This window comes from Bubalus bubalis, chromosome 13 (genome assembly GCF_019923935.1).
Source record: "Bubalus bubalis isolate 160015118507 breed Murrah chromosome 13, NDDB_SH_1, whole genome shotgun sequence".
Lineage (NCBI taxonomy): Eukaryota > Metazoa > Chordata > Mammalia > Artiodactyla > Bovidae > Bubalus > Bubalus bubalis.
In genome coordinates this window covers 57,766,550-57,793,727 of record NC_059169.1, presented here as the reverse complement: position 1 = coordinate 57,793,727, position 27,178 = coordinate 57,766,550, and the positions used below count along the sequence as shown (strand labels likewise).

Sequence of the window (27,178 nt, the reverse complement as noted above, 5' to 3'; positions counted from 1 at the left end):
TTCATTAAGCAATATAGAAAAAAGGTTTAAATGAATCCGATGTATGATTCTCCCTCCCCAACGGCTCTCATATGTTTATTTTTCCAAAGAGGAATTCATTATTCCTCTCCCTCCATCCCATCACACCCAAAACTTTTAATTAGCCCAAGGCCTTTTCTCTTAGGTAGAAGAGATCACCAAACTTGTGTCATTACAGATTTAAGTTCTTCCATAAATAGCCAGGGATTAAAGGGCTTCCCTGGTGGCTCAGAGGTTAAAGCAGTCTGCCAGCAATGCAGGAGACCAGGGTTCAATCCCTGGGTCCGGAAGATCCCCTGGAGAAGGAAATGGCAACTTTCCATGTGATACTGAATGAAAAGATCTAGGGTACTGATACCATTTAAATACCATTATAAAAAACAAAAGACAAAAGACACCTGAAAGAGATGGCAGCAATACAAAGCACAAAGTCAAGAAACACAATACAAAAGCAGTAAGATTACACATAGAAGTCCCATCACAGATAACATAAATTATGGTAAAGTCCCATCTATTTCCAAAGTATCTGAACTATTACTTATCCCTTGAAGGAAAACGTATTTTCAACAAAGCATGTGAGAGCCTACTTTGTATCAAGAACTATTCCAAGTACTTGGAATACAAGGATGACTAAAACACACACCTTTCCCTCCAAAAGAGGACATAACCTAGTAGGTAACAAAGTTGTGCAAACTGAACACTCACTGTGATATTAAAAATGCACATGTAATCAAGGTACCAAAAGAAGAGAGACAAAGAAGCCTTCACAGAGAGGATGAATGCCTGAGCAGTGTTGGAGGAGTGTGTCTAGACAGGAAAAACAAAAAACAAAAAAAAAAACCAGAGTGAGCTAGGGAAAAAATGTATTATAGGCTAGGAAAAATGCACTTGAGGAAGCATATAGGAACTGTGTTGTTAATTAAGAGAAAACTACAAGTTTTCAATCTATCATTAATAGAGGGCCAACCATGAGAGCAAAAGATGAGGCTTGAAAGCAATTTTTAGAACAATCATGAATTGTTTTGTATCACTTGCCAAGGAGTTTGGACTTCATTCCATGGGGGAACTCTTGAAAGCTTGTGAATGAGAATTAAAAAGGCATAGACAAATTCATGGATTCCGGCTATAATCCAGGTTAGGGTTTCCCAAACTCAGCAATACAAACTGGGTAATTCTCTGCTGGGGAGGGCTGTCTTGGACCACTGTAGGCCTTTTGCCAGCATCTACCCCAGTCGTGACCAAAAATATCTCAGATGTTCCATAGGAGCAGGGGGACAAAACTGTCCACATCTGAGGACCACTGATGTAGGACCACAGGAGCTAAAGGAAACTGCAATGGACACAGAGGTGAAGGGCTGGCTGGGGAAAGGGCTGCTAGCTTAAAAGCAACTATCGGGATTAAATGAAAGTTAAGGGGCTACGGGAAATAGAGAAGACTAATGGAAGATGAGGAAATAAAGGGCAAACACAATTTTATGGGAAACATTATTTTGCCCCTTAAGTGTCCTACAAGATCCAAACCCCTCCCCCAGAGCAAATAGAAGCACAACTCCCCTTCTCTTTCCCTTGCTGCTGCTGCTGCTAAGTCGCTTCAGTCGTGTCCGACTGTGCGACCCCATAGACGGCGGCCCACCAGGCTCCCCCGTCCCTGGGATTCTCCAGGCAAGAACACTGGAGTGGGTTGCCATTTCCTTCTCCAATGCATGAAAGGGAAAAGTGAAAGTGAAGTCGCTCAGTCGTGTCCGACTCTTCACAACCCCATGGTCTGCAGCCTACCAGGCTCCTCCGTCCATGGGATTTTCCAGGCAAGAGTACTGGAGTGGGGTGCCACTGCCTTCTCCATCTCTTTCCCTTAGGTTCCAGCAATCCTTTCCAAAACCAATCTTGAGAACGTGATGGTCAAATAAAAAGGTATGCCTCCTGGTTGATCTCCACTCTTGACAGCCTCCTGCCAGTCCAGTCTGCTAGTTACTATGAAAGGGAAGCACTCTGAAATGTCATGTGCTATTGTTAAGTAAGTAGCTTTGCTGCTTTACCTCCTAGTAGGTCAACATTTGGAGAAGGGAAAGGCTACCCACTCCAGTATTCTTGCCTGGAGAATCCCCAGGGACAGAAGGGCTTGGCGGACTTCAGTCCACGGGGTAGCAAAGAGTCGGACATGACTGAGCCACTAAGCACAGGTCAACATTTAAACATCAAAATTCCCAATATCTTTTTGTTCCTACGATAAAATATCCTGTAGAACATACACCTTGTCTCTTTCTCTAATACATACAATTTTTAAGTCTCAAGATTCACTACAAGTGACTGATTTTTATCATTCTTCACAAAATCTGAATAAACAGCACAATAAGATAGTTGAAAATAGTTTTACCCTTTTTTATTGGGCACTTAAAAAATAACTTAGGGCTTGAACAAAAGTTTTCAAGAAGAAAAAGTTGAAGAATGTTTCAAGAAGAAAAAGTTGGAAACTAGCACTCCTCAATTGTCATGAACACACAGAACGTTCTGAAAGTGAAAGTCGTTCAGTCATGTCCTACTTTTTGTGATCCCTTGGACTATACGTTTCATGGAATTCTCCAGGCCAGAATGGACTGGGTAGCCATTCCTTTCTCCAGGGGATCTTCCCAACCCAGGGGTGGAACCCAGGACTCCTGCATTGCAGGTGGATTCTTTACCAGCTGAGCCACCAGGGAAGGAATATTCTGGGGATCTTGTTAGAATGAAGACTCTAACCCAGAAGGCCTGGAGTGAAGCATGAGACTCTGCATTTCTAAAAAGCTACTGGGACTCCTAGTGCTGCTACTAATGTGATGACCACCCTTCCAATAATAAAGTTCTGGAGAATGTCAGGGAAAGATTTGGATAAGTAACAGCTCATAGTAAAAAAGAAATCCGGGTCCCACCCCTCAAAAAAACGATAGTAGTTCAAGTAGTTAATTAACATCCCAACTCCTACCTTGCCCTAAATACTCAGAGCCTTCAAGGCCATTACTGATAACCCACAAAGCCCTGGCCCTTCAAAACTTCTGGTCCTGGTCCAGTGATTTAGGACTAAGGGAAGTCCACTCTCATTCTTAATAAAAAAGTCTCCAGACTACATCAAAAGAAACAACAATAAAAGCTAATTTTTAGAACTGTTTTATTTCAAAAACTTAAATGCACACGCACCTTTTTTTAATTCATTCACTTAACATTGCAGCATAAATATTTTTGCCCTCCCTAGAAACACAATGATAAGATCTATTCTCCCCCCTAAAAATTTTACAGTCTAGCAAAAGAAAAATCTATAAATACCACTGCTTGTATAGAAAATGTGTTTACAGACCAATTTTCAGAGCACAATTCTTTAGGTAAAACTGCAAAACAGCATCATCTCTATGACACTTTACAGGTCTTGTTATTATATATCATAATCTATATTATATATCACCATCTAATTGCTAGAGAAACAAATTAAATAATAATAAACAAGAGAAATCAATGCTATCCTAGGACAAAGTTTCCAACACCCTGAATTTTAAGAATCCCAAAAACAGAATAACTGTGCTTTCACTATTTATACTCGGAAACAATGAAGGATGATTTACCTAAAGTTATGATGAATGACAATTTACATTTTATTACTCAGAACATGTTTACATACTTGGAAAACAGTAGTACACATGTATGAAATATTATCTCTCTTCAGACAATATTTAATGAACTATTAGCTCATTGACTTTTGCATGCAGTAACAACTCAGCAACCTATCTCGTGCCACTCCTAAGAGTCTGAGGTCCACTAACAAAAACCTCTGGTCTAGAATTTACTGTGCCTTTACTTGAAAATCAACTTTTATTTCTCTTTTAAAACCTCTTCTCTATTCCCTGGGATCCAACCAGGCAGGATGGCTAAGGAAGGAGCCGTAGCTGTCTGCATACAGGTTCGACTGCTCAATAGCAGAGAAGAAGCGCTTGGAAAAGATACTCAAGTTTACTGGAAAACTGACAATAATACAATGTATCAAGTTGATGGGAGTAAATCCTTTAATTTTGATTGTGTCTTTCATAGTAATGAAACTACTAAAAATGTGTATGAAGAAAATTGTGCTGTTAATCATAGATTCTGCCATCCAAGGCTAAAATGGTACTATATTTGCCTATGGGCAGACTGTTGCAGGAAAAACATATACTACGATGGGTTCACAAGAGTATTTGGGAGTAAGACTCAGGGCAACTCATGACACTTTCCAGAAAATTAAGAAGTTTCCTGTAGGGAATTTCTCTTACGTGTGTCTCACATGGAGATATACAATGAAATCATTACAGACTTACGTTGTGATACTCAAAAAATGAAGCCTTTAATAATTCGGGAAGACTTCAACAGGAATGTGTATGTGGCTGACCTCAGAGAAGTTGTTTATACATTAGAAATGGCTTTGAAGTGGATCACAAAAGGAGAAAAGAACAGGCATTATGCAATTACAAAACTGAATCAAAGAAATAGTCTGTTCTCATACCATTTTTAGGATGATTTTGGAAAGCAGAGAGAAAGGTGAACCTTTTAATTTTGAAGGATCTGTCAAAGTGTCCCATTTGAATTTGATTGATCTTGCAGGCAGTGAAAGGGCTGCTCAAACAGTGCTGAAGGTCTGCAACTCAAGGAAGGCTATAATATAAATCAAAGCTTATTTATTTGGGACAAGTGATCAAGAAACTTAGCAATGGACAAGTTGATGGTTTCATAAATTATCGAGATAGCAAAAATTAACACAAATTCTCCAGAATTCCTTGGGAGGAAATGCAAAAACACATATTATCTGCATGATTACTCTTGTGTCTTTTGATGAAACCCTTATTACTCTCCAGTTTGCCAGCACTGCCAAATATATAAAGAATACTCCTTATGTTAACAAGGTATCAAGTGATGAAGCTCTCTTGAAAAGATATAGAAAAGAAATAATGTATCTTAAAAAGCAAATTAGAGGAAGTTTCTTTAGAGACTTGAGCCCAGCCAAAGGAAAAAGACCAACTGGCCCAACTCCTGGAAGAAGACGACCTACTTCAAAAAGTCCAGATTGAGAAAATTCAAAACCTAACACGGATGCTGGTGACCTCTTCTTCCCTAGTATCACAAGAATTAAAGGCTAAAAAAACCCAAAGAGTCCCCTGGTGCGTTGGGAAAGTTAACAAAATGAAGGACTCAAACTACATAAATAAATTTAATATGCCAATGAACATAACAACAAAAACACAAAAGCCTGCTGTAAGTTTAGAAGAAACTAATGAATCTCTCTGTTCAGTCTGATACTTTCAGTAACACTCTTGATACATTAACTGAGATAGAATGGAATCCAGCAACAAAGCTACTAAGTCAAGAAAACTTGGAAGTAAATTCACTTTGTGCTAACTATGATGACCTGGTATTAGACTATGAACAATTAAGAAGAGAAAATGAAGAAATGGAATTGAAATTAAGAGAAAAGAATGATTTGGATGAATTTGAAGCTCTAGAAAGAAAAGCAGAGAAAGATCAAGAGAACAAACTAAGTTCAAAAGTAGAGCTGCTTAGAAAGGAAGACCAGATTAAGATGCTACAGGAATATACAGACTCTCAGAAGTCAGAACGTATGAAAATGGACTTGTCATACTCATTGGAAAACACTGAAGATCTAAAACAAATCAAACAAATGAAACACACTCTGCTTGATGTCAAAACTCTTGATGCCAAGACAATCAGCATTCCTTAGAAGTGAAAATCTAAAGCTGAAAGAGAAAATACAAGAATTTGCAAGTACATGCAAGCAAATGGAAAATCATATGCAGTTATATCAAAGTCAGCTGGAGGTGAAAAAGAAAATGCAAGTTGATTTGGAGAAAGAATTACAATCTTCTCTTAGTGAAATAATAAAACTCACCTCCCTTATAGATAGTTTCAGTGAAATAACAAAACTCACCTCCCTTATAGATGGCAAAGTTCAAAAGATTTGCTCTCTAATATGGAATTGGAAAGAAAAATAACCTATCTGCAGAAAGAACTGAATAAAGCAGTCGAAGAAAATGAAGCTTTGCATAATGAAGTTAATTTGCTGTCAGAACTGAAATCCTGACCTTCAGAAATAGAAATGCTAAGGAAAAAGATACATGATAAATCTGAAGAGCTCTATACAGTAACATTAGAAAAAGACAAATTGTCTTCTGAAGTAGTTGATAAGGAAAGTAGAATTCAAGGTTTACTTGAAGAAATTGGGAACACTAAAAATGAAACTGATTCTAAGCAGCTCTACTAACTTCCCAGTTGAGTTGCTAAAGCACTGTTCAGGAATTTCAAGATGTTAAAAATCATCATATTGAATCTGAGCAAAAGTTTAATAAGAAGGTCCTTGAAGAGAATACAAAACTGAATCAAGAAATAGGAAATCTCTCTAAAGAAGCTCAAGAACTTGGTTTAGATTTGGAGGCTTTGAAGACAGAGCTCTCTCACAAAACCCAAGAACTTCAGCAAAAAACAACTGAGAATCAAGAAAGATAAAGGAAGTGGAAGAGCTGAAGGAACAATTAGAAAGTAGAGATTCTAGGCTGCACACTGTAGAAAAGGAAAAAACACTGATTACTGAGAAACTTCAACAAACCTTAGAAGTAAAAACCTTAACCCACGAAAAAGATGATCAAAAATAACTCCAAGAGAGCCTACAAATTGAGAGGGACCAACTCAAAAATGACATTCAGGATACTATAAACATGAATACAGACACCCAGGAACAACTACGAAATGCTCCTGAGTCTTAGAAACAACACCAAGAAACAATTAACATGCTAAAAATGAAAATTTCTGAGGAAACTTGCAAGAATTTGCATATAGAGGAAAACTTAGGAGAAACTAGGAATGAATTTCAGGAAAAGATGGTTGGCATAGATAAAGCCAAAATTTGGGGAAAAAAAAAACCCAAGCTCTGATTGTAGATGCTGAGGATAATGAGCTAACTGAGCAACAGAGAAAGATGAACTGCAACAAATGTTAGAGTATTACAGCAGAAAAGGAAAAACTGAAGACTTGACCTAAGAGAAAATGTTGAAATGACCATTGAAAACAAGGAAGAATTAAGAATTCTTGGAAACGAACTTAAAAAACAACAGGATATTGTTGCACAAGAAAAGAACCATACCATTAAGAAAGAAGAGCTTTCTAGGACCTGTGAAAAACTAGCAGAAGTTCAAGAAAAGCTAAAGGAAAAGATCCAAGCATCTCAAGACAAACAAGAACAGTCCTTCAATATGAAAGAAAAAGACAGTGAGACTAAGAAAATAATGAATGAGATGGAGCAACTGAAGGAATAATTCAAAGTCAAAGACTCAACACTACTAAAGCTAGAAATGGAAAAGCTCGAACTGTCTGAAAGACTTCAAGAAAGTCATGATCAAGTGAAAACTGTGGCTAAGGAGAGAGCTGACCTGCAGAGGCTACAAGAGTTTCTTCAATCTGAAAAGAACCAACTCCAAGAGAAATTGCAGCTAATAATTAGAAACTGAAGAGAAACTCAGAGTTGCTCACTGTCACCTGAAAGAACAAGAGGAAATTATTGGTAAACTGAGAGTGGATCTATCAGAAAGAGAAACTAAAATATCACGCATTCAACAGCAATTAGAAACAGCAAATGATGAATTACAGAAAAAGATGCAAGAGCTTTATGAGAAACAGTTTATTACCATCAAAGCAATCAGTGAGATTCTGGAAAAAAGGAGTGAACTGGAACAGTTAAAGGAACAGCTCAAAGCCAAAGATTCATCACTACAAAGAACAGAAAGCGAGAGGCTCAAGTTGACTGAAAAACTTCAGGCAAGTCAAGAAGAATTAAAAACCATAATTAAGAAAGAGATGGACAGGAAAGGGTACAGGAGGCCCTTCAAAAGTAAAGACACCAACTCAAAGAAAACACTAAAGAAATTGTAGCCGAAGAACTGAAAATCAAAGCAGAAAGCTACTTACATGCTTCTGAAGGAGTACCAAGAAACCATTAATGCAAGGAATAGTTCAGAGAAGACAGATCAAGGAACAAATATCCAGAGAGTCTTAGGGAATTCAGATGCTGACTTACAGGCAAAGATTCAAGAATTTCAGGAAGAAGAACATCAATGTCTTGAGATGAAAGATGTCAGTGAGATTTGGGGGAAAATATGTGAAATGGAAAACTTGAAGCAACTTGAGGCCCAAAAGTCAACTCTAGAAAATACAGAATGGGAAAAGATAAAGTTAACTCAGAGACTCCATGAAAATCTTACAGAAATAAGATCTGTTACAAAAGAAAGAGATGACCTTAGGAATACGGAGGAGACTCTCAAAGTAGAGATAGACCAGCTCAAGGAAAACCTAAGAGAAACAAGTAGAGACCTGGAAGGATGAGAGGAGCTAAGAATTGCCCAAATGAATATGAACGAGCACCAAGAAACTATAGATAAACTCAGAGGAATTGTTTCAGAGAAGACAGATGATATATCAAATATCCAAATGAATTTAGAAAACACAAATACTACCTTAAAAGCACAGATCCAAGAACTTCAGGAGAAAGAACATCAACTTCTTAAGGTAAAAAATGATCTCAGGGAAAATATGTATCAAACAGAGCAACTGAAGAAGCAATTAGAGACCCAGAATTCAGTCCTGGAAAGCACAGAAATAGAGAACTTAAGGTTGACTTGGAAACTTCATGAAAATGTTGGAGAAATAAAATCTGTTACTAAGGAAAGAGATGACCTAAAAATGGAGGGAACCCTCAAAATGGAGTGAGATCAACCCAGGGAAAGCCTCAGAGAAACAAAAGCTAAAGACCCAGAAAAACAAGAGAAACTAAGAATAGCTCAGGTGCATCTGAAGGAGCACCAGGAAATTATTGATAAACTCAGAGGGATAGTCTCTGAGAAGACGAAGAAATATCAAATATACAAGTGGATTTAGAAAACTCAAATGCTAAATTACAAGAAAAGGTCCAAGAACTGAAAGCAAATGAACAGCGACTTTTTAAGTTAAAAGAAGAAATTAGTGAAACAGAAAAAAATGTGTGACACTGAGCAACTGAAGAAATAATTTAAGGTCCAGAGCTTAACCATGAATAAAACAGAAATGGAGAACTTAAATTTGGCTCAGAAGCTTCATGAAAACCTTGAAGAAATGAAATCTGTAATGAAAGAAAGAGATAACCTCTATATGCAGGTCAGGAAGCAACAGTTAGAACTGGACATGGAACAACAGACTGGTTCCAAATAGGAAAAGGAGTTTCTCAAGGCTGTATACGGTCACCCTGCTTATTTAACTTCTATGCAGAGTACATCATGAGAAACGCTGGGCTGGAAGAAGCACAAGCTGGAATCAAGATTGCCGAGAGAAATATCAGTAACCTCAGATATGCAGATGACACCACCCTTATGGCAGAAAGTGAAGAGGAACTCAAAAGCCTCTTGATGAAAGTGAAAGAGGAGAGTGAAAAAGTTGGCTTAAAGCTCAACATTTAGAAGACGAAGATCATGGCATCTGGTACCATCACTTCATGGGAAATAGATGGGGAAACAGTGGAAACAGTGGCTGACTTTATTTTGGGGGGGCTCCAAAATCACTGCAGATGGTGATGCAGCCATGAAATTAAAAGACACTTACTCCTTGGAAGGAAAGTTATGACCAACCTAGACAGCATATTAAAAAGCAGAGATTATTACTTTGCCAAAAAAGGTCCGTCTAGTCCAGGTTATGGTTTTTCCAGTGGTCATGTATGGATGTGAGAGTTGGACTGTGAAGAAAGCTGAGCACCAAAGAATTGATGCTTTTGAACTGTGGTGTTGGAGAAGACTCTTGAGAGTCCCTTGGACTGCAAGGAGATCCAACCAGTCCATTCTAAAGGAGATCAGTCCTGGGTGTTCTTTGGAAGGAATGATGCTAAAGCTGAAACTCCAGTACTTTGGCCACCTCATGCGAAGAGTTGACTCATTGGAAAAGACCCTGATGCTGGGACGGATTCAGGGCAGGAGGAGAAGGGGACGACAGAGGATGAGATGGCTGGATGGCATCACGAACTCGATGGACGTGAGTTTGAGTGAACTCCGGGAGTTGGTGATGGACAGGGAGGCCTGGTATGCTGCGATTCATGGGGTTGCAAAGACTGAGCGACTGAACTGAACTGAAGGAGAGTGGAAGAGACTCTCAAACTGGAGAGACCTACTCAAGGCAGACTTGCAAGGAACCATAGTTAGAGAATTGGAAACATGAACAACTGAAAATTGTTCATATGCATTTGAAAGAACACCAAGAAATTATTGATAAATTCAGAGAGAGTTTCAGAAAAATATCTCAGATTTCAAATATTCAAAAGGATTTAAATAAACCAATAGATGAATTACAGAAAAAGGATCAACAGAACCACGAAGAGGTATTACAGATGAATTACAGAAAAAGGATCAATAGAACCACAAAGAGGTAAAATATGAAAAAAATATGTGATGGAAACCAACACCTTACAGGAAACCTGAGAGAAAAGTGCTTTAGGATAAAAGAGCTTCTGAAGAGATACTCAGAGATGGATAATCACTATGAATGTTTAAATAGATTGTCTCTTGACTTAAAAGAATGAAATTGAAACCCAAAAAGAGCTTTCAATTAGAGTAAATGCAAACTTCTCACTTCCATATCCACAAACCCAACAAATCCAGAAACTTCTTACTGCAAACCAGAGGTGTTCCATGGAATTTCATACAGTCGTGATGAAGCTTCAGTATGTGCTAAGCTGTGTTGCAAGGACAAAGGAAGAAAAACATGAATCCATCAATAAATTTGAAATGGCTTTTACGGATGAAGTGGAAAAGTAAAATGAACTGCTAATGGAAATATAGCACCTTCAACAAGATTATGGCATTATCACCCAGAGAATCAAGGGACCTCAAATTGAGCCAGAGCATGGATCTACATATCGAAGAAATTCTCAAGGATTTCTCAGAAAGTGATTTCCATAGCATAAAGACTGAATTTCAGCAAGTACTAAGTAACAGAAAAGAAATGACTCAGTTTTTGGAAGAGTCATTGAAATGCTCATTTTGATCTCAGATCAGATCAGTCGTTCAGTCGTGTCCGACTCTTTGCGACCCCATGAATCGCAGCATGCCAGGCCTCCCTGTCCATCACCAACTCCCGGAGTTCACTGAGACTCACGTCCATCGAGTTTAAAAATGTCATCCAAAAAGAAAATTATAGTATTTGCCAAAGAATAACGTCTATCATAACAAAATAATTGCTATAATGAATGAATTAACAAAGTCTCAAGAAAGAAATGCTACCATAGCCAAGAATGGGAGCATGATCTGAAATCAATGAAAGAGAACAATGAAAAACTATTTAAAAGCTACCAAACTTTGAAGCTCTCCCTGACCTCTGGTGCCCTTGTTAATCCTACTACACAAGACAGGCAACCTCAAGTCACATCAAGAGCTACACAGCAAGCCACAAGGAAGATTCAAGAGCTGGAAACATCACTCCAGGAAGCTAAAGAAAGTACTCTGCATACGGAGGGCAAGATTACGATGATGCAGAAAGAACTTGAGATGACTGATGACATAATAGCAAAACTTCAACAGCAAGTTAATGAATCAAATGAATGCCTTGGAAAAAACAAAAGATCCAAGTACTTCAGGACAAAGCTGCTTTAAGAGCTAAGCCTTATAAAGAAGAAACTGAAGATCTCAAAATGAAGCTGGTGAAAACAGACCTGGAGAAAATGAAAAATGTCAAGGAGTTTGAAAAGGAAATTGCTTCAACAAAAGCCACTGTAATATATCAAAGAGAACTTAAAAGGCTATGGAGAGAAAATCTTAGAAGACATCAACAGGCCCAAGATACCTCAATGGTATCAGAACATATTGATACTCAGCCTTCAAATAAACCCTTAACCTGTGGAGGTGGCAGTGGCATTGTACAAAGCACTAAAGCTCTTATTCTGAAAAGTGAATACATACAGCTAGAAAAGGAAATTTCTAAGTTAAAGCAGCAAAATGAACAGCTAGTAAAGCAAAAGAATGAACTGTTAAGTGAGGTTAAGACATGGAAGGAGAGCAGTTAAGAGAGAGGTTCACAAAGAAGTTACTTGATCCAAAGTCTCCTAAAGTGACTGGGACACTCTCTAAAAAGAGACACTGTATATTTCTCAATGCAAGGAACCGAATGTCCAAGATCCTGTACCAAAGGAGTCACCAAAATCTTGGTTTTTTGATTACCGATCAAAGTCTTTGCCTGGAGAAGGAAATGGCAACACACTCCAGTATTCTTGCCTGGAGAATCCCATGGACAAAGGAGCCTGGTGGGCTACAGTCCTTGGGGTCACAAAGAGTCGGACGTGACTAAGCAACATGGCAAAGTCTTTGCCAGTACCTCCTCCAGTTCGCTATTTTGATAACTCAGGTTTAGGCCTTTGTACAGAAGAACAAATTTCTGAAGCGGAGACCATGGATACCCAGCCAGGTCCTTGGCACATGTCGTCAGGAAAAGATGTGCCTGAGTGCAGGACTCAGTAGACTCTGCCACTTTTCTGGTGGCCCAGCATTCCATGTTTGGAAGTGTCTGTGTTTATATCTTTATGTGTCTATCCCTTGCAGTCATGTCACAAACCAACTTAATTTCAGTTCAGTTTCCACTCTGCCACTACAACTGGAAGATGAAGGAATGGAACGAATTCCCATAATCTAGAATGGTGATAGCAATAGACCTTCTTCTTAAATGTGGTAATTCTTTAGAAGTTGAACAGTTTTATTTATTTACATGCTTTATAAAGAATAAAGTTACTGAAGGGAAAAAAAAAACCTCTCTGACTCACAAAGGTCTTCCCTCAATTAATTAAATATCCTGGTGGCTTAGCATATTTGTTATTATGAGAACTAAATATATGATTACATTTACATTAACCATCAGTAGTTAATCTAAACCCACTGGTAAAAAATAGACTAACTGATTAAAACCATTTGAATATTTAAAATCAAATATTTAAAATTAGCTAATTTCTGTATAGACAAAGGGAACTACTTCTACTTAACTTATTAATCAGGTGTGTTAACACACCTGGACTTCAAAGGCTTCTACACCTAATTAATTTAGAACAGTATATCTAAAACTACAAATGATTATAAATTGGACTCCAATCAATTTTCTCCATGAGTAAAAGATTTAAAAAGCAAAAGCAAAACCAAGTCAACCTCAAAGATTATGTTGCATTTTATCCTGCCATTCATTATCAGTAACTGTAGGCTTTTCACAGTAATATATTAGGTCCCTTCCATTTTCATTGTTAATAAAGCCAGTTATATACAGGATGGGATGGTGACTAGGTCTATAGAAAGTGGGTCTATGGAAAAACAGTCAGTCATTATTAAAGACTCATGGGCAGGTAAACATCTGTAAATGAAAAAGACCTTTTAACTTGTGCAGTCAATACAGAAATCATACACAGGTTGAGAAGATGAAAACAGAGGACACTGCTGGGTAAAAAGTAATCCAAATCATAACAAATGTAGCACAGCAGGAGTTACACAGACACACGGAAACATATTTTTAAGCTCTACTGAGTAAGATCTTAGGAGTAGTCTGAAATATTATTTACCTAAATTTAAGAAAGCCTAATGGAGAAGGCAATGGCACCCCACTCCAGTACTCTTGCCTGGAAAATCCCATGGACAGAGGAGCCTGGTAGGCTGCAGTCCATGGGGTCACTAGGAATCAGACACGGCTGAGAGACTTCACTTTCACTTTTCACTTTCATGCACTGGAGAAGGAAATGGCAACCCACTCCAGTGTTCTTGCCTAGAGAATCCCAGGGACCAGGGAGCCTGACGGGCTGCCGTCTCTAGAGTTGCACAGAGTCAGACACGACTGAAGCGACTTAGCAGCAGCAGCAGCAAGAAAGCTTAAAAGCAGTCATTACTTTTGTTTTTAAAATTCAATGTTAAAATGCAGTTTTATGCCACCAAAAATGAGATCAGTTGTTAAGACCACATTCAATTTCTAAAGATCTGGAACACCAAACTACAACTTCTTTTATTCTTTTGCTTTAGAATAGAGCCAGAAAACAAGATGTAGAGAAATAAAATACCATGCCAATGTTGTTAAAATGTTTAAGTGTGAGTAATGTTGTTTTATAAAGTTATTTCTACAATAAACTATCACCTGTAATGACCGTAAAAATTTTTATAACAACTTTAGTCTCTTATCAAAAGCAATCATCATCCTAAAATGCCTATTTGCTTATGAGCAAAAGGTTTCCTTTTGATTTATGTGTCCCCTTACTTATATTCAATCTTGAAATGAAGCAGAACATCTTTAGCAAGGCCCTTTACCATGACTGAACTTTAAGTAGTGGTTAATCAAAAGTAATCTAACAGTGAGAAACAGATAAACAGATGTTTCTAAACTGCAAGACTATAAGCAGCATAAGACTAAAACAACTACCATCTGACAAGCACAATGCACTGTGGTAAGCACTTCACAGCATTAATATTATGTAATATTCAAAATTCTGTGAGATAGGCACTATTGTAATACCAACTTTAGAGATGAGAAGGAGGGCTTAGAAGAGGCTAAAATAATTTGCCTATAATCTCAAAACTAACATAAGGTCCTAAGGTCAAGCTGCAGAGCTTGTACAACTATGGTATTCTGCCTCAATCCAAAAAAACTTACTCTACATTCTATAATATTCCTTAACATTATAACATAATGTAAACATTACAATATTAACATTATTCTAGCTACTCCTAAAATGACCAAATTCCTAAATTAATCTTTCTTTGAATCTAATTGGCATGGATGGGATCAATGAGAAACAATAGCTGCAGAGACTTTATTAAGCCACTCTAACCTCCCCACTTTCAAAACGCAAGGAAAACAAATCTTGAGAATTAAGTAGAGTTGGGAAAACTTACATAGTTTTGGTTAAATTCAGCTTTAAAATTAGGCTAGCATGTTTGTGCATGAGAATTCTAAACTGATCTTTACTCATTTATTCCTGACCCCTACTTCCTAAGAAAACAGGGATGAACCGTAAGTAGTGCCAAGCTCTTAGCATCAGCTACAATGCTTCGTAAATACAATGCCCAGAGTAGACTGTCAAGAAGCCAACTAGAATATCTCAGAATGATCCACTAGTTTCCAAATGCAGCATGGTTTTACTAAACTGTCACTATTAGGTAAGAATCAACTCAAAATCCCAAAAGCTAAAGCTAAATAATGATTATCATCAAAAGCATTGGACATGAGTTTGAGCAAACTCCAGGAGATGGTGAAGGACAGGGAAGCCTGCAATCCATGGGGTCGCAAAGAGTTGGTCACAACTTAGCACCTGAGCAGCAGCAACAACAGCATTAAATACTGCATACAAAAGCCATGCTGCTTCAGTGTTTAAATACAGTAGTGAGATAAACACCAACCAAACAGACACATCTTTAAAAAAAAAGCCTCCAAAACAAAAACTCATATAAGATTTTTTTTTAATCAATAGAAAATTCCCTTGAAATCATCAATTTTGAAAACTCTTAACAAAAGCAAGCTGTCACTGTACAGAAGCATTAATTAAAATAAAGTTCAGAAAATATGTGGCTGAACTCCTAGCTTGCTACAACCAATTTATTCTGCTCTATCCAAGGCACACCTCTATCTAAACACAATTCTAGAAGTTTATCCTGGATGACTCTTGATTTATGAGGGAAAGAAAGTTAACTCAAAGTTGAGTCATTTTTGACAGGAACTATCATTTTTATAAACAAGTTTCTAATCCAATCCATCATTTTAAGAAAGAATTTGACTGACTGGGGTTAAACAATAGGATGAATGGCACATATAAGTCTGAGGATTCACATGCAGATAAGAGAGAAAACGTAACTGTTTGCTAAGGGAAGCTGAATACTATAGGTCTTTAGCAATAAAAATGTTAGTGGATTCACATTCCATAAAAACAATGACAATCCTTTCAATATTCATCAGGCAGGGAATTACCATGTTATTTTAACAAAAATGAGCTTAATGTTTCATTCTTTTTTAATGTACTTAATAACATTAGGTATGACATTTCAGAACTAAGAGCATAAATGCTTAAGGATCTAATAAACAAAGAGTTTACAACAAATTTAAGAAGGACAGCCCAACAGAAAAGCAAGTTGAAAATGAAAAGTGAAAGTGAAGTCGCTCAGTCCTGTCCAACTCTTTGCAACCCCATGGACTGTAGCCTACCAGGCTCTTCCATCAATGGGATTTTCCATGTGAGAATACTGGAGTCAGTTGCCATTTCCTTCTCCAGGAGATCTTCCCGACCCAGGGACTGAACCCAGATCTACCACATTGTAGGCAGACACTTTACCGTCTGAGCCACCAGGGGAGTCCAAAATAAGCAAAGGACACACACAAAAAAATCCAAGGTCAAAAAGCATAAAGGAGAAGCTCAACAGGACCAGTAATCAAATGTTAACAGTGAGGGGCTTTTGACTATAAAATGACAATGAAAGATTTCTTATCTGTTTTCAAGGCTACTGAAAAATCAGCACCCATGAGCAGAAACACAAATTTGTGCAGCATTTCTGAAAAGTTATCTATCAATTATTAAAAGCTTGATTTTGTATTATTCCCTAGAAATACAAAAAACTGTAAAAAACTGACACTGAGATAATCACATAAATCAAAAAACAGACAGGCATAGGTCAATCAATGTTATAATCTCCTCCTCTGCATGTTACCAGTGGTCTCTCTCTCCACTACTTCATTTTTCACCTTATAGACGACTCAGTGCTTATTCTGCCCTAAAGAGATTTTTGTTTTTCTCTGAATGTAACTAAATATTATCTATAGTAGTCCAAGTAAATTACTTGATTTCTCTAAATCTCCCATTTTCCAATCTGTGAAATGGAAAAAACAATGTCTCTCAAAGAACTGTTGGGGTGACTAAATGAGATAATGAAATTATAAAACATTTAATTTTATAAAAGAATTACCATATTACCTGAAACAGATATAGAAAACCACTGTCAACATAAATAAAATCAAGTTTCTGTCTGCCAAGGCATCACTGAGAAAATCCCAGATGTACTTTCACCAAATTTGACAGATAAGTTTGAGAAGCTAACAGTTATGTGAGGAGGAGTCAAAAATTCAAATGTTGGAGGAGGAGGGATCTGAATATTTTAAAGAAAAGATGAACGTTCTCAGAGCAACTATTAGAGAAGGCCTTTCCAAAGGGTAACTAACACAGTCTGATCTAGCATGAGCAGCGACTCATTTAATAACAGTAAACAATTCCCAAACAAGACTAGAAAGGCTTGGCTAACATCATGTTTTACCAATAATAGCTACCGTTTATGGGGCATTTCTCATTTAGTCCCCATAACAACTCAACAAACCAGGTATTAAGTATAATATTTTTCTCATTTTGCAAATGAAGACACAAAAAGGTTTAAGTAAGCTTAAAGACCCAATCAGTGTAGATCAGGGGATTCAATTCAAACTGCCTGGCATACAACTTCCATTAAGCCTTGACCACTGTTCAACGCTACTGAATTATTACTATTTCTAACAGTTTGCTCTTAGAGAGAAATAAAAACTCACCATGAGCTCTGAGCAAGCTACAAACAGGAACCAGGATGCTCCTCTGAACTCCAACAAGTATACCATACATATCTCTAAGTGTAAAACTTGAGCACATTTCCACAGGATAGCAAGAGGAGGTGAACAGATTTTCAGTTGACTACATAACAGAATAGCTCAGAGAGTGTTAATTTGGAATTCTGAACACAATTTTCCGTAGGAACATTCCTGTACAATACTCATGGGGAAAAGATCCCGATATGGCTCACCTGGAAATCTAAATACTAAGTAAAACAACATCTGAGAATATATTAAATGTTTAAAAATGGTTTCACAGGTGATGCTTTGTATTGTGATACCCATTAAGATTTATTTTTTGATGTCTTCTCCATTTTCTCCTCATCTTCCCCACTACCCCGCCCCGCCCAAAATCAACACTTGGTTTTGTGTTCAATGAGTCTAACCATCTGAAGGATTAAGGAAGGATTTACATCCCAGATTGTCTGTGCCACAATCCTATAGATTTCTCCAAATTCATTTTAGCTCTTGCCGGTTAGTCAGTCCTGTTCGGTTCCCTATGTAAAAGTATGCAACATAAAAGTCACCTTTTGAAGAACATTAGAACAGAAATGTACACAAAAACTTTTAAACATAAAAGTAATGAGAAATCATAAAATATACATCTCAGAAAACTTTGTAACAGAGACGATGAACAGAGGGAAAGATGCTCTTGAAATTGAGAACGGTGGGGAGGAGGCTCCACACTGAGATCGGGGGAATCACCCGGAGCTAGGCCAACCCCAGCCTAGGCCCAACCCAGCCTCGTCTCCTCACAAATAAGCCAGGAGCAGATACCCAGGCCTCCTCCGATCCTGCCTCCCTCATCCTAACAAAGAGCTTTACAATCAGGAACAGAAGAAATAAACATGATATTCACAAGTCTCTGTCCTCTAATCCCACAGAATTTAACTTGGTGTTAAAACCTAAAAAACTTACAAAAGTGAAACTGTTATCCCACTACTAGAAACATCAATAAAATACAAATGCCCAGGTAAAAGCCGCACATTGACTGAAATGTCGTACTAAAGTACAATTAAAACAAAAGAAATGTAAATGACAAGCACCAAAGCCTTTTTGCTTTAATTTGGGAAGGGAAGAAAGCTAAATACAAAAATGACTAGATGACTAAAAAAGAGGGCAAAGTACCATGAGTGTTATACAGCGGGAAGCCAAAATCGCCAGACACAAATTCTGCGGGAACTTTTATGCCAATCATCGGTGGTCACACCGCTTAGCAATAGTTAGCAGATGTCATCATGTCATTTACAAACATCTGTATTCTTCACATCAAACTTTATTTTAAAAAGACTGTCCCTGAGGATTTCTGACAGAAAATTTTACTGCTGTCCAGATCACATTTGTGATTCACAGTGGCTCTCAGGTCCTTTTCTATCATACCAATTCTCAGCTTGATCCATCTACCTTGTTGTTACAGTTTCCTCACGCACTGATGTCTAATATATTACCTCCCATTTTCAACAAAATTCCAGCTCCAGTGTTTTGGGGGGCTTATCTCTCCCACTGAGCATACACCCATAATTCAATTTCTTCTGCCATCACTCCTGGCCAATAATAACTGTATACATTTTCAAGTAATGGTACTTTTCCTATTTATATGTTCATAATGTAGAAAATTAAAAAAAAAAAATCAGTGCTTCTCAAATATCAGTTGTGAAGGATCATGTTTTTAAAATTTCCTATGCATTATGGTCCTATACATTATTCATAAAATACAAGTGAACTACTAGAAAATGATGACATATTTGGATGTTGTGGTATTATCAAACTGTTACAGAAGTTTCTAAACATTTACTTTCAATGTTTTAACTTATCTTCCTAGCTGCGGTCACTTGACACACCATGAGCAGCAGTGCCCTAAGGCATATATTCTTAGCATACAGCTCTTCTTCATGTATCTAACAATAAACCACCCAAACAAAGGTTCACCCAGCTATCAATCTCTGTACTGTTTTTTCACAGCACACATTTTACTTCAACAAGTCCTTACAGATACAAGGCCCTCAGCCATAGTCTCTTAGTTCACCTGTGATAGAAGAGAAATTTTTAAACTTCCTGAAGATACCAACTCTCTACTTGCAATCAAACGATACCTTCTGCTTAGCATCTTTGCTTCTCCATATTCCTCATCTTCAAAAACCACAACTCAAACATCTTTTCTCCACAAACTCTTCTGGATCTAGAGAAATCTCTGCTATGTAGCAATCACCACACATTTAAATTTGCAATGATTAATACATTGGTTTGTAAATTTTTTCTAGTAGATTCATGCACTGCCTCTTGAATTAGATTTGAGGAAAGCAGAAAAAAACATCAGTTGATTCTTCTTCTATGTTCCACATAGCCCACAGTAAGACTGCTCACAATAAAAATATCTGACTGACCTGATCCAAAGAATTCACATATTCCAGAGGCGCAAAAAGCAGCATTTGCAGCCCAGGGATTGGCCCAACTGAGATTTTCAGAAAAGTATTTATATAACTATGAAATAGTAGTAAGTATGGCCCAAACATCTGTTTTCCAATCTCATTATGAAATAAAATGTTACTGAGTAATCATGATAGCCTGTTTAGATCACCTGAATTATGGTTAAATATTTACATAAATGTGAGTTACTTCCCCTAAACTACGTCATTAAACAGACATTATAAATTACTACAACAAAAGAACAGTCAGTCTCCATGTGTGTTTACTTCACAGCACGCAATAGTCTCATACCAATAGTTTTTCTAATACAAAGGAATTTTAAGCCTTCTCAACTATTAACGATTTAAAAACATATGCAACCTGTACCCATAGACTGCTAAGTATATAGTCCACTACTGGGGAAAAAAAATAAACAAACCTCTATGTCTCTACATATTATTTCAAATATAAATGACAAGAAAATATGGTCCTTCAAAGGTATAACATATGAATACTGAGTTTCTAAGTAGATGTTGACACGTAGGTCCTTTCAGTTCACCCAGTCACTGAACTTTAGACATGGAAGACACCACAGCAATTATTCAGGCCATGCTCATCATTTCACAGATGTGAATATTACAGCCTAGGAAGCTGGCCCAAGGTCACAAAGCTAGAGATTCAGGATCTCAAAAATTACAACCAACACTCCCTTCACTAGACTAATCTGCTTCCATCTGGATACATTTTAACATCTCTCCACATACAGAGTTCACCTCTCTAGTAACATTTCCTTCCATTATTTCCCTTTACTAAAATAAATTTTAGAAGAATGGGTATTATAACCTCCTTTTTTTCAATCTCCAGGGATTTTTACTGCTTTTCTCACAAATTAATGTCAGCAGCTCTAAATCACATATTTTAACTTTAAGATGCAGTCCACCAAACCCTCATATTAGGAACACTTAAGGATTTATTTGCCATTCTACTTTTACTTTTTACTCATTCATCGGAAATGCTACTCACCACAGTTAACTGATTATTATTTTTAAAAACGTAAAAAGGCCACTGGGGGGACCCTTAAAACTACTTAGGGGCTTTTTAATTTTCCCAACACTAAGAAGCTCCAGGTAACTTGACGTCGAGGTTGTACCTGCTACCTAGCCCGTTCCTATCTCCTGCTACAGTGACAGGCTTTATCTACTGTCACTTCTCACCATCACCAATGAGTCTGCTTGTGTTCAATGTTTCTTAAAAGCATGTTGTAATTACATACTTATTCTCATCTGTTTCAAAATGGAGATAATAATAGGTACATGAGGATACTGATGTAATTTATACCTGACCCCATATTTTTTTGGTCTAGAGAACATTTTCTTGAAATTTATTGAATTTATCTAGTCTTCTTGAAATTCATTTAATTCTACCTTCTGAACAGATACTTCCTAAAAAGCACCTTAAGCTTATACCAGTTTTCTAAAATTAACATTCTTTTCTTTTTAATCTTTCTCCCATTACTTAGGAAACTGAATTAGTTGTAATTTCATAGTAATTTCCACCAAAATTTACAATCTCCTGAATATTTAGCTGCTATTCCTAACCAAAAGTACCACCTCCTCTAGATTATATTACTGTTAACATAATGATTCTCATTAAGACTCAAAGGCATCAAACTATAATAAACTAATAGAGGTACTTCAAAATCTATTCAACCTCAATTTCAAATAAAATTAAATTTATAATATGAAGAGATTTTCAACTGTTTTTAAACAGTTGGGCCAATTATGAAAAGCTAAAGATTAAGTGTGCCTTTTAATGAGAAATTTAGATTAGGGGAGAAATCTTTGAAATTTAGACAAAGCAGTCAGAAAATAAAATAAAAAGATGACTAACATGTCTACAATGGGTCACAGAACAGCAACTACAACATTAAATGTTTATCTTACAAAGAGAATGCATTAAGATTTTTTTTAAATGAGCAAAAATAAGTAGAAGAATTTCATTCCTTCACATAGAAAGTCTCTGTATCATACACAGAGAGCAAACAAAATTCTACTTTAAGAGATATACAACAAGGGAAAAGGTTAACAGGAGGCAAGAAGAACATTCCAGTCCTCCCCCACTTATGTCGGCAACACCCCAGTGTCACCCCTATGTTCCATTTAGTTTCATGTAAGTGTCCATTGCACCTACCTTTCTTCTCTGAGAGATGTTGAGGGCACCAAAGTCATTAAACAAGGATGAAGCAGGTGAAGTTAGAGGATCTGGAAGGTAAGTTACATAAGTTTCCACACAGGCAACTCAGGACACCTACAAATCTAATAGACATTTAACCCAAATGCTTATAAATAATAATAAAAATCATATTCCACAATATCAAACTCAATGCTCAGACACAGAGGATGTTCAAATATTTTCTGAGGGAAGGAAACACAAACTGGAGGATACTTCATTCAGCCAATATTCAGTGCACATTTTATTCAGCAACTATACAGATAAGGATGTATCTATTTGCTCAGAACCAAAAGAAAAATAAAATAGAAAAAAAAAAGTAATCTTAACCATGTTATTAGAAATGTGTTTATTAAGGCAGTCTACCTGTAGTCTGTGTTCCTGAGACCAAGTCATAAGAAATATAAAAGGGGGAGGAGGGAGGGGAAGGTAGTCAAACAGTCAAACATAACAGAGATAGGGCTTGGACTTTAACAATCAAGGCCTTAAAAACCATCTACCCTGCAGAGTATTCCATACAGTTAAGTATATCACCACATTTTTGACAGTCATACTAAAAGGATAAGGCAAATTAAGTTTTTAAAGATGGGGCTATTAAATGTTTCAAAATACTAACACGAAATTCAAAGACTTTAAAGGTTCAAAGTTCCATTACTCTGTAGCCAGAAGTTATAAACAAAAGTGTACCTCTAAATTGTTTCTCACTTAACAAATCAAAATGAGTTTCTGAAAAGGAATTTATGATATGCACCCAAACATTTTTATCTTCATTTCTGAGCTTTCGTTATTCTTTCTGTTTCTCATTAAACTATCTGTGAAATCCTTACAAGTACAGTAAATTTTCTCATTTAAAGGAGACTTAAATCTCTTTATAACGCAATACATAAAACTGCTGCTATATTTCTCCAGCTTCTTGTGTCTGGATTTTCATGGTTTAGTCCTTCATTAGAATTAACACTAATTTAATATAATTAATAATGCAAAGAGAAAGAAGTTAATAAAATACTAAGATACTAGATTTTTATGTAATTATACATTTAAACTCTTAAAAAATAGGTATTATTTGTCTTTTATGCTACCTTTGATAGTATAAAGGACCAAGTCAGCATATAAACTCTATGGGAACACCAAAAATACTACAATGCTACACATCTGTTTCTAATAATTCAATATTAAAATGTTGCTACTTTTTCCTACAGTGAAATAAAGTTGAAATTTCCAAGTAGTGAGAGGCTTGATACACATACATAAAATATCTATCTCAAGAAACAATCAACATGCAAATTCTTCTTCTCATTATTATAAGTAACTGCTTGCACCAATACTCAATTGTAACATACTTTTTAAAAAAACATTCCTGAATTTATTTTTAAAATAGGATACAGAAAGATAAAGAAGAAACATTTATTTTTGAATTAGGATACAAAAAGGAAATTTCGTATCAAAAGTCTTAAAAATGTCCATAACCTTAAAACAGTAATTTCATGTATAACAATGTTTCCAAAAGAAATAACTCAAAATATGAACACAGATTCATACACATAGTCCAATATTGGAGTGTAATCTTTAAAAAAACAGAAGCAAAGTAAATTATGAGAATAAACAATAGGATTCAATTTACAATGATCGAGAAACATTCACGCTATAATTTAAAAGTATATTTAATGTGATCTTAAGTATTATTATGTATATACTTGAGTCTATTTTATGTGTGTTTATATATATATCTCCAAATTTTGTTACCTCTGAGTGTGAAGATAATAGATCATTTCTATTTTCTTCCTTATATCTATAATTTTCAAAATCTCTACTGTGGACATATTGTTTTTAGAGTCAGAAATACACATACCTATGAGAGAAAAAGGGATGGAGTCTTACCGTGGCCTGCGTATGGCTTGGCACTGTCATTTAGAAGGCTTGGGGAGCTGCTACTATTGGTCATTCTCTGAAAATTAAAATATATATACATAATATCACTGAAGAATGCAGAATTAAGAATAGTCAACCGATTAGGTTTAGACTGACCCTCTTTGCGTCTACCCCTCCAACCCACTGTTCACGTCAGTGACACTCTCACCTTCCTATAATGCTGCTGCATGGATTACAATCACCTAGGCAGAAACTTATTTTACTCATTAGCCAGGTATTTAAAACTAACGTCACAGAACCATTTTGAACTGCACTTCCATAACTTACTAGCCTGAGCAAGACACATAACTACTCAGTTCCCTTCTTCGTAAGTATCCATCTGGGGGATGTGAATGACAGAGTCGTTAACTACTATCTCTCAATACGTATTATCCTTCATACACCTGATAGATGCTATGAAATTAGGCTTGTCTCTGTTCTCTGACCATGTCCCACCCTTCCTTAACACACTCCACAGCCTCTATGGTCTCACAATCCTGAAAGGACTTCATCCCATAATCACAACACACACAGGAGGGAAACTAGCCTGTTTCTAACCATCCTCTACACACTTCAACTCCACCCTTGAAAGCTCACCTGACTTCCAACTTACAGGAGGTGGCTTATCTGTATCCTCTCTGACCTCATCACCTCCTAAAAGTCCACCTCCCACTCACCAAACGTGAGGACAAAGGAAGACTCTAGAGGTCTCCATCCCCAAAACACACCTCAATGTCCAGGGCCATGAGAATTCACACCAACAATACCTGCATCACAGGATACTTCGTCTCCACAGGGCTTCCAAATCCATTGACTCCAATAAAGCTGGTGCTGAAATAGGAATCTGTGAGACTCGTATCAGTTAAAGCACCTCCATCCATTCCAGGAACTGAAAGAGAAGGAAAATTCAAGTATTTAAATTATTTAAAAGCATAAAAGGTTGATGTAGTTTCTCTGTTCACAAATAAGTTTTGGGAACTTACAATAAAGTCTCAAATCTCTGTCACACTTGTTTTTATTTACTTGTTCATAACTTGAATCAAACAAAACTGGCTCAACTCTAAAAACTTGTTAAACAATGCTCAAGTTGAATAACTTTTTCCACAGAGATAGTTATTTTTATATTGCTACCTGACAGCCACTAAGCACAACATGAAGAAAACAAACCACACTTGCATTTATTCCTACTTTTCTCATCAAGTTTTCTTTCTTTAACTTGCAAGAACAGGAGAATGGAAACTACTGCAATTTCTTCTGTGAATCTTCATATACTCAACAGGACAAGTTTCCCAGGACTGTTTCTCATAACACATCTTATGAAACAGACCAGCAGTTTCACATTAACTTATTCAGGAAACCAACTCAACAGTGGTTGCAATGGGACAGAGCTGAAGACAACAGACAAGCTGCCTGTCAATTCTAAGGTGGAATAATATGGAATCACTGTAACTACTAAAATAATCCATCACATATCAACAAAGTGATGAACAATACATTTTAGATCCTATTTCTTGGTAAGTACAGTTGACCACTGAATCACACAGGTTTGAACTGCCTGGGCCCAATTATGAAAGTGAAAGTCACTCAGTTGCGTCCAACTCTTTGCGACCCCATGGACTATACAGTACATGCAATTCTCTAGGCCAGAATACTGGAGTAGATAGCTGTTCCCTTCTCCAGGGGATATTCTCAACCCAGGGACCAAACTCAAGTCTCCTGCATTACAGGCGGATTCTTTACCAGCTGAGCCACAAGGGAAGTCCAAGAATACTGGAATGCTTATCCCTTCTCCAGAGAATCTTTCCGACCCAGCAATCAAACCGGGGTCTCTGGCATTGAAGGCGGATTCTTTACCAACTGAGCCATCAGAGAATACACAGACTTTTTTTCGATAAATATATTGGAAAAATGTTTGGAGATTTATGACAATTTGGAAAATCTGCAGGTGAACCACACAGACTAAAGATACAAAAGAAAATAAAAATAAGGCATGTCATGAATGCACAGACTATATGCAGATATAGATATTAGTCTATCCTTACATAAAGTAAGTGATACTTAATATAAAATTAACAATGTTTTGTTTTCTCACTTTTATAACTTTACTTTCAAAGAATTACAGTACCATACAGTATGCCTCTCTCCTAATTGGAGAAGTTATTATAGGTGACACATCAAACTATCATCTGACGTTTTTCTTTAAATGTAACATTTCTAACACTACAGTGAACATGACTATACAAAATTTGAAATGCTGCACAAACTTTACAACAACTCATTAATTAGTGCACAGGCTAGGCTACTATGAAGCAATCATATCCCTGACACTAAGCCACCGGAAAGCAATCCCATTGCTGCCACTTCACACCTGTAAATAACTATGAATTCCTTTTGCACATTATCTTTTCATTTTGACGTCCAGGGTTAGCAAAACACATGATACCTACAGATTTTGTATCCTATTAAGACAGCAGTGATAAAGGTACGACAGAAAATGACTCATCTTGTAAACATACAATGCAAACTTCCTGTGTCCATCAGTACAGTACACAACTGAAGATGTTATTTGCTCTTCTTTATGATTCTCTTAACAGTGTTTTATCTTCTCTTAGCTTACTTTTTAGTGAAGAGGAACTAAAAAGCCTCTTGAAAAAAGTGAAAGAGGAGAGTGGAAAAGTTGGCCTAAAGCTCAACATTCAGAAAACTAAGATCATGGCATCTGGTCACATCACTTCATGGGAAATAGAGGGGGAAACAGTGGAAACAGTGTCAGATTTTATTTTGGGGGGCTCCAAAATCACTGCAGATGGTGACTGCAGCCATGAAATTAAAAGACACGTACTCCTTGGAAGGAAAGTTATAACCAACCTAGATAGCATATTCAAAAGCAAAGACATTACTTTGCCAACAAAGGTCTGTCTAGTCAAGGCTACGGTTTTTCCAGCAGTCATGTATGGATGTTAAGAGT

At 36.8% G+C, this 27,178-nt stretch overlaps 1 protein-coding gene across 12 annotated transcripts in view; it reads right to left on the bottom strand.

Annotated features, from left to right (window-relative positions):
• The window catches only part of PAN3 (poly(A) specific ribonuclease subunit PAN3), a 123,617-nt gene that overhangs the window by 80,590 nt on the left and 15,849 nt on the right, over positions 1-27,178 (bottom strand). For 11 of the 12 annotated variants that reach the window (XM_025262879.3, XM_044927305.2, XM_044927304.2 and 8 more), the window contains exons 2-4: positions 24,978-25,099; positions 24,181-24,247; positions 22,264-22,334 (exon numbers count right to left, since the gene is read on the bottom strand). In XM_025262879.3, the coding sequence (XP_025118664.3) occupies positions 22,264-22,334; positions 24,181-24,247; positions 24,978-25,099 (260 nt within the window). The remainder of the gene's footprint in view (positions 1-22,263; positions 22,335-24,180; positions 24,248-24,977; positions 25,100-27,178) is intronic. The other variant, XM_025262884.3, reaches the window with a different exon arrangement.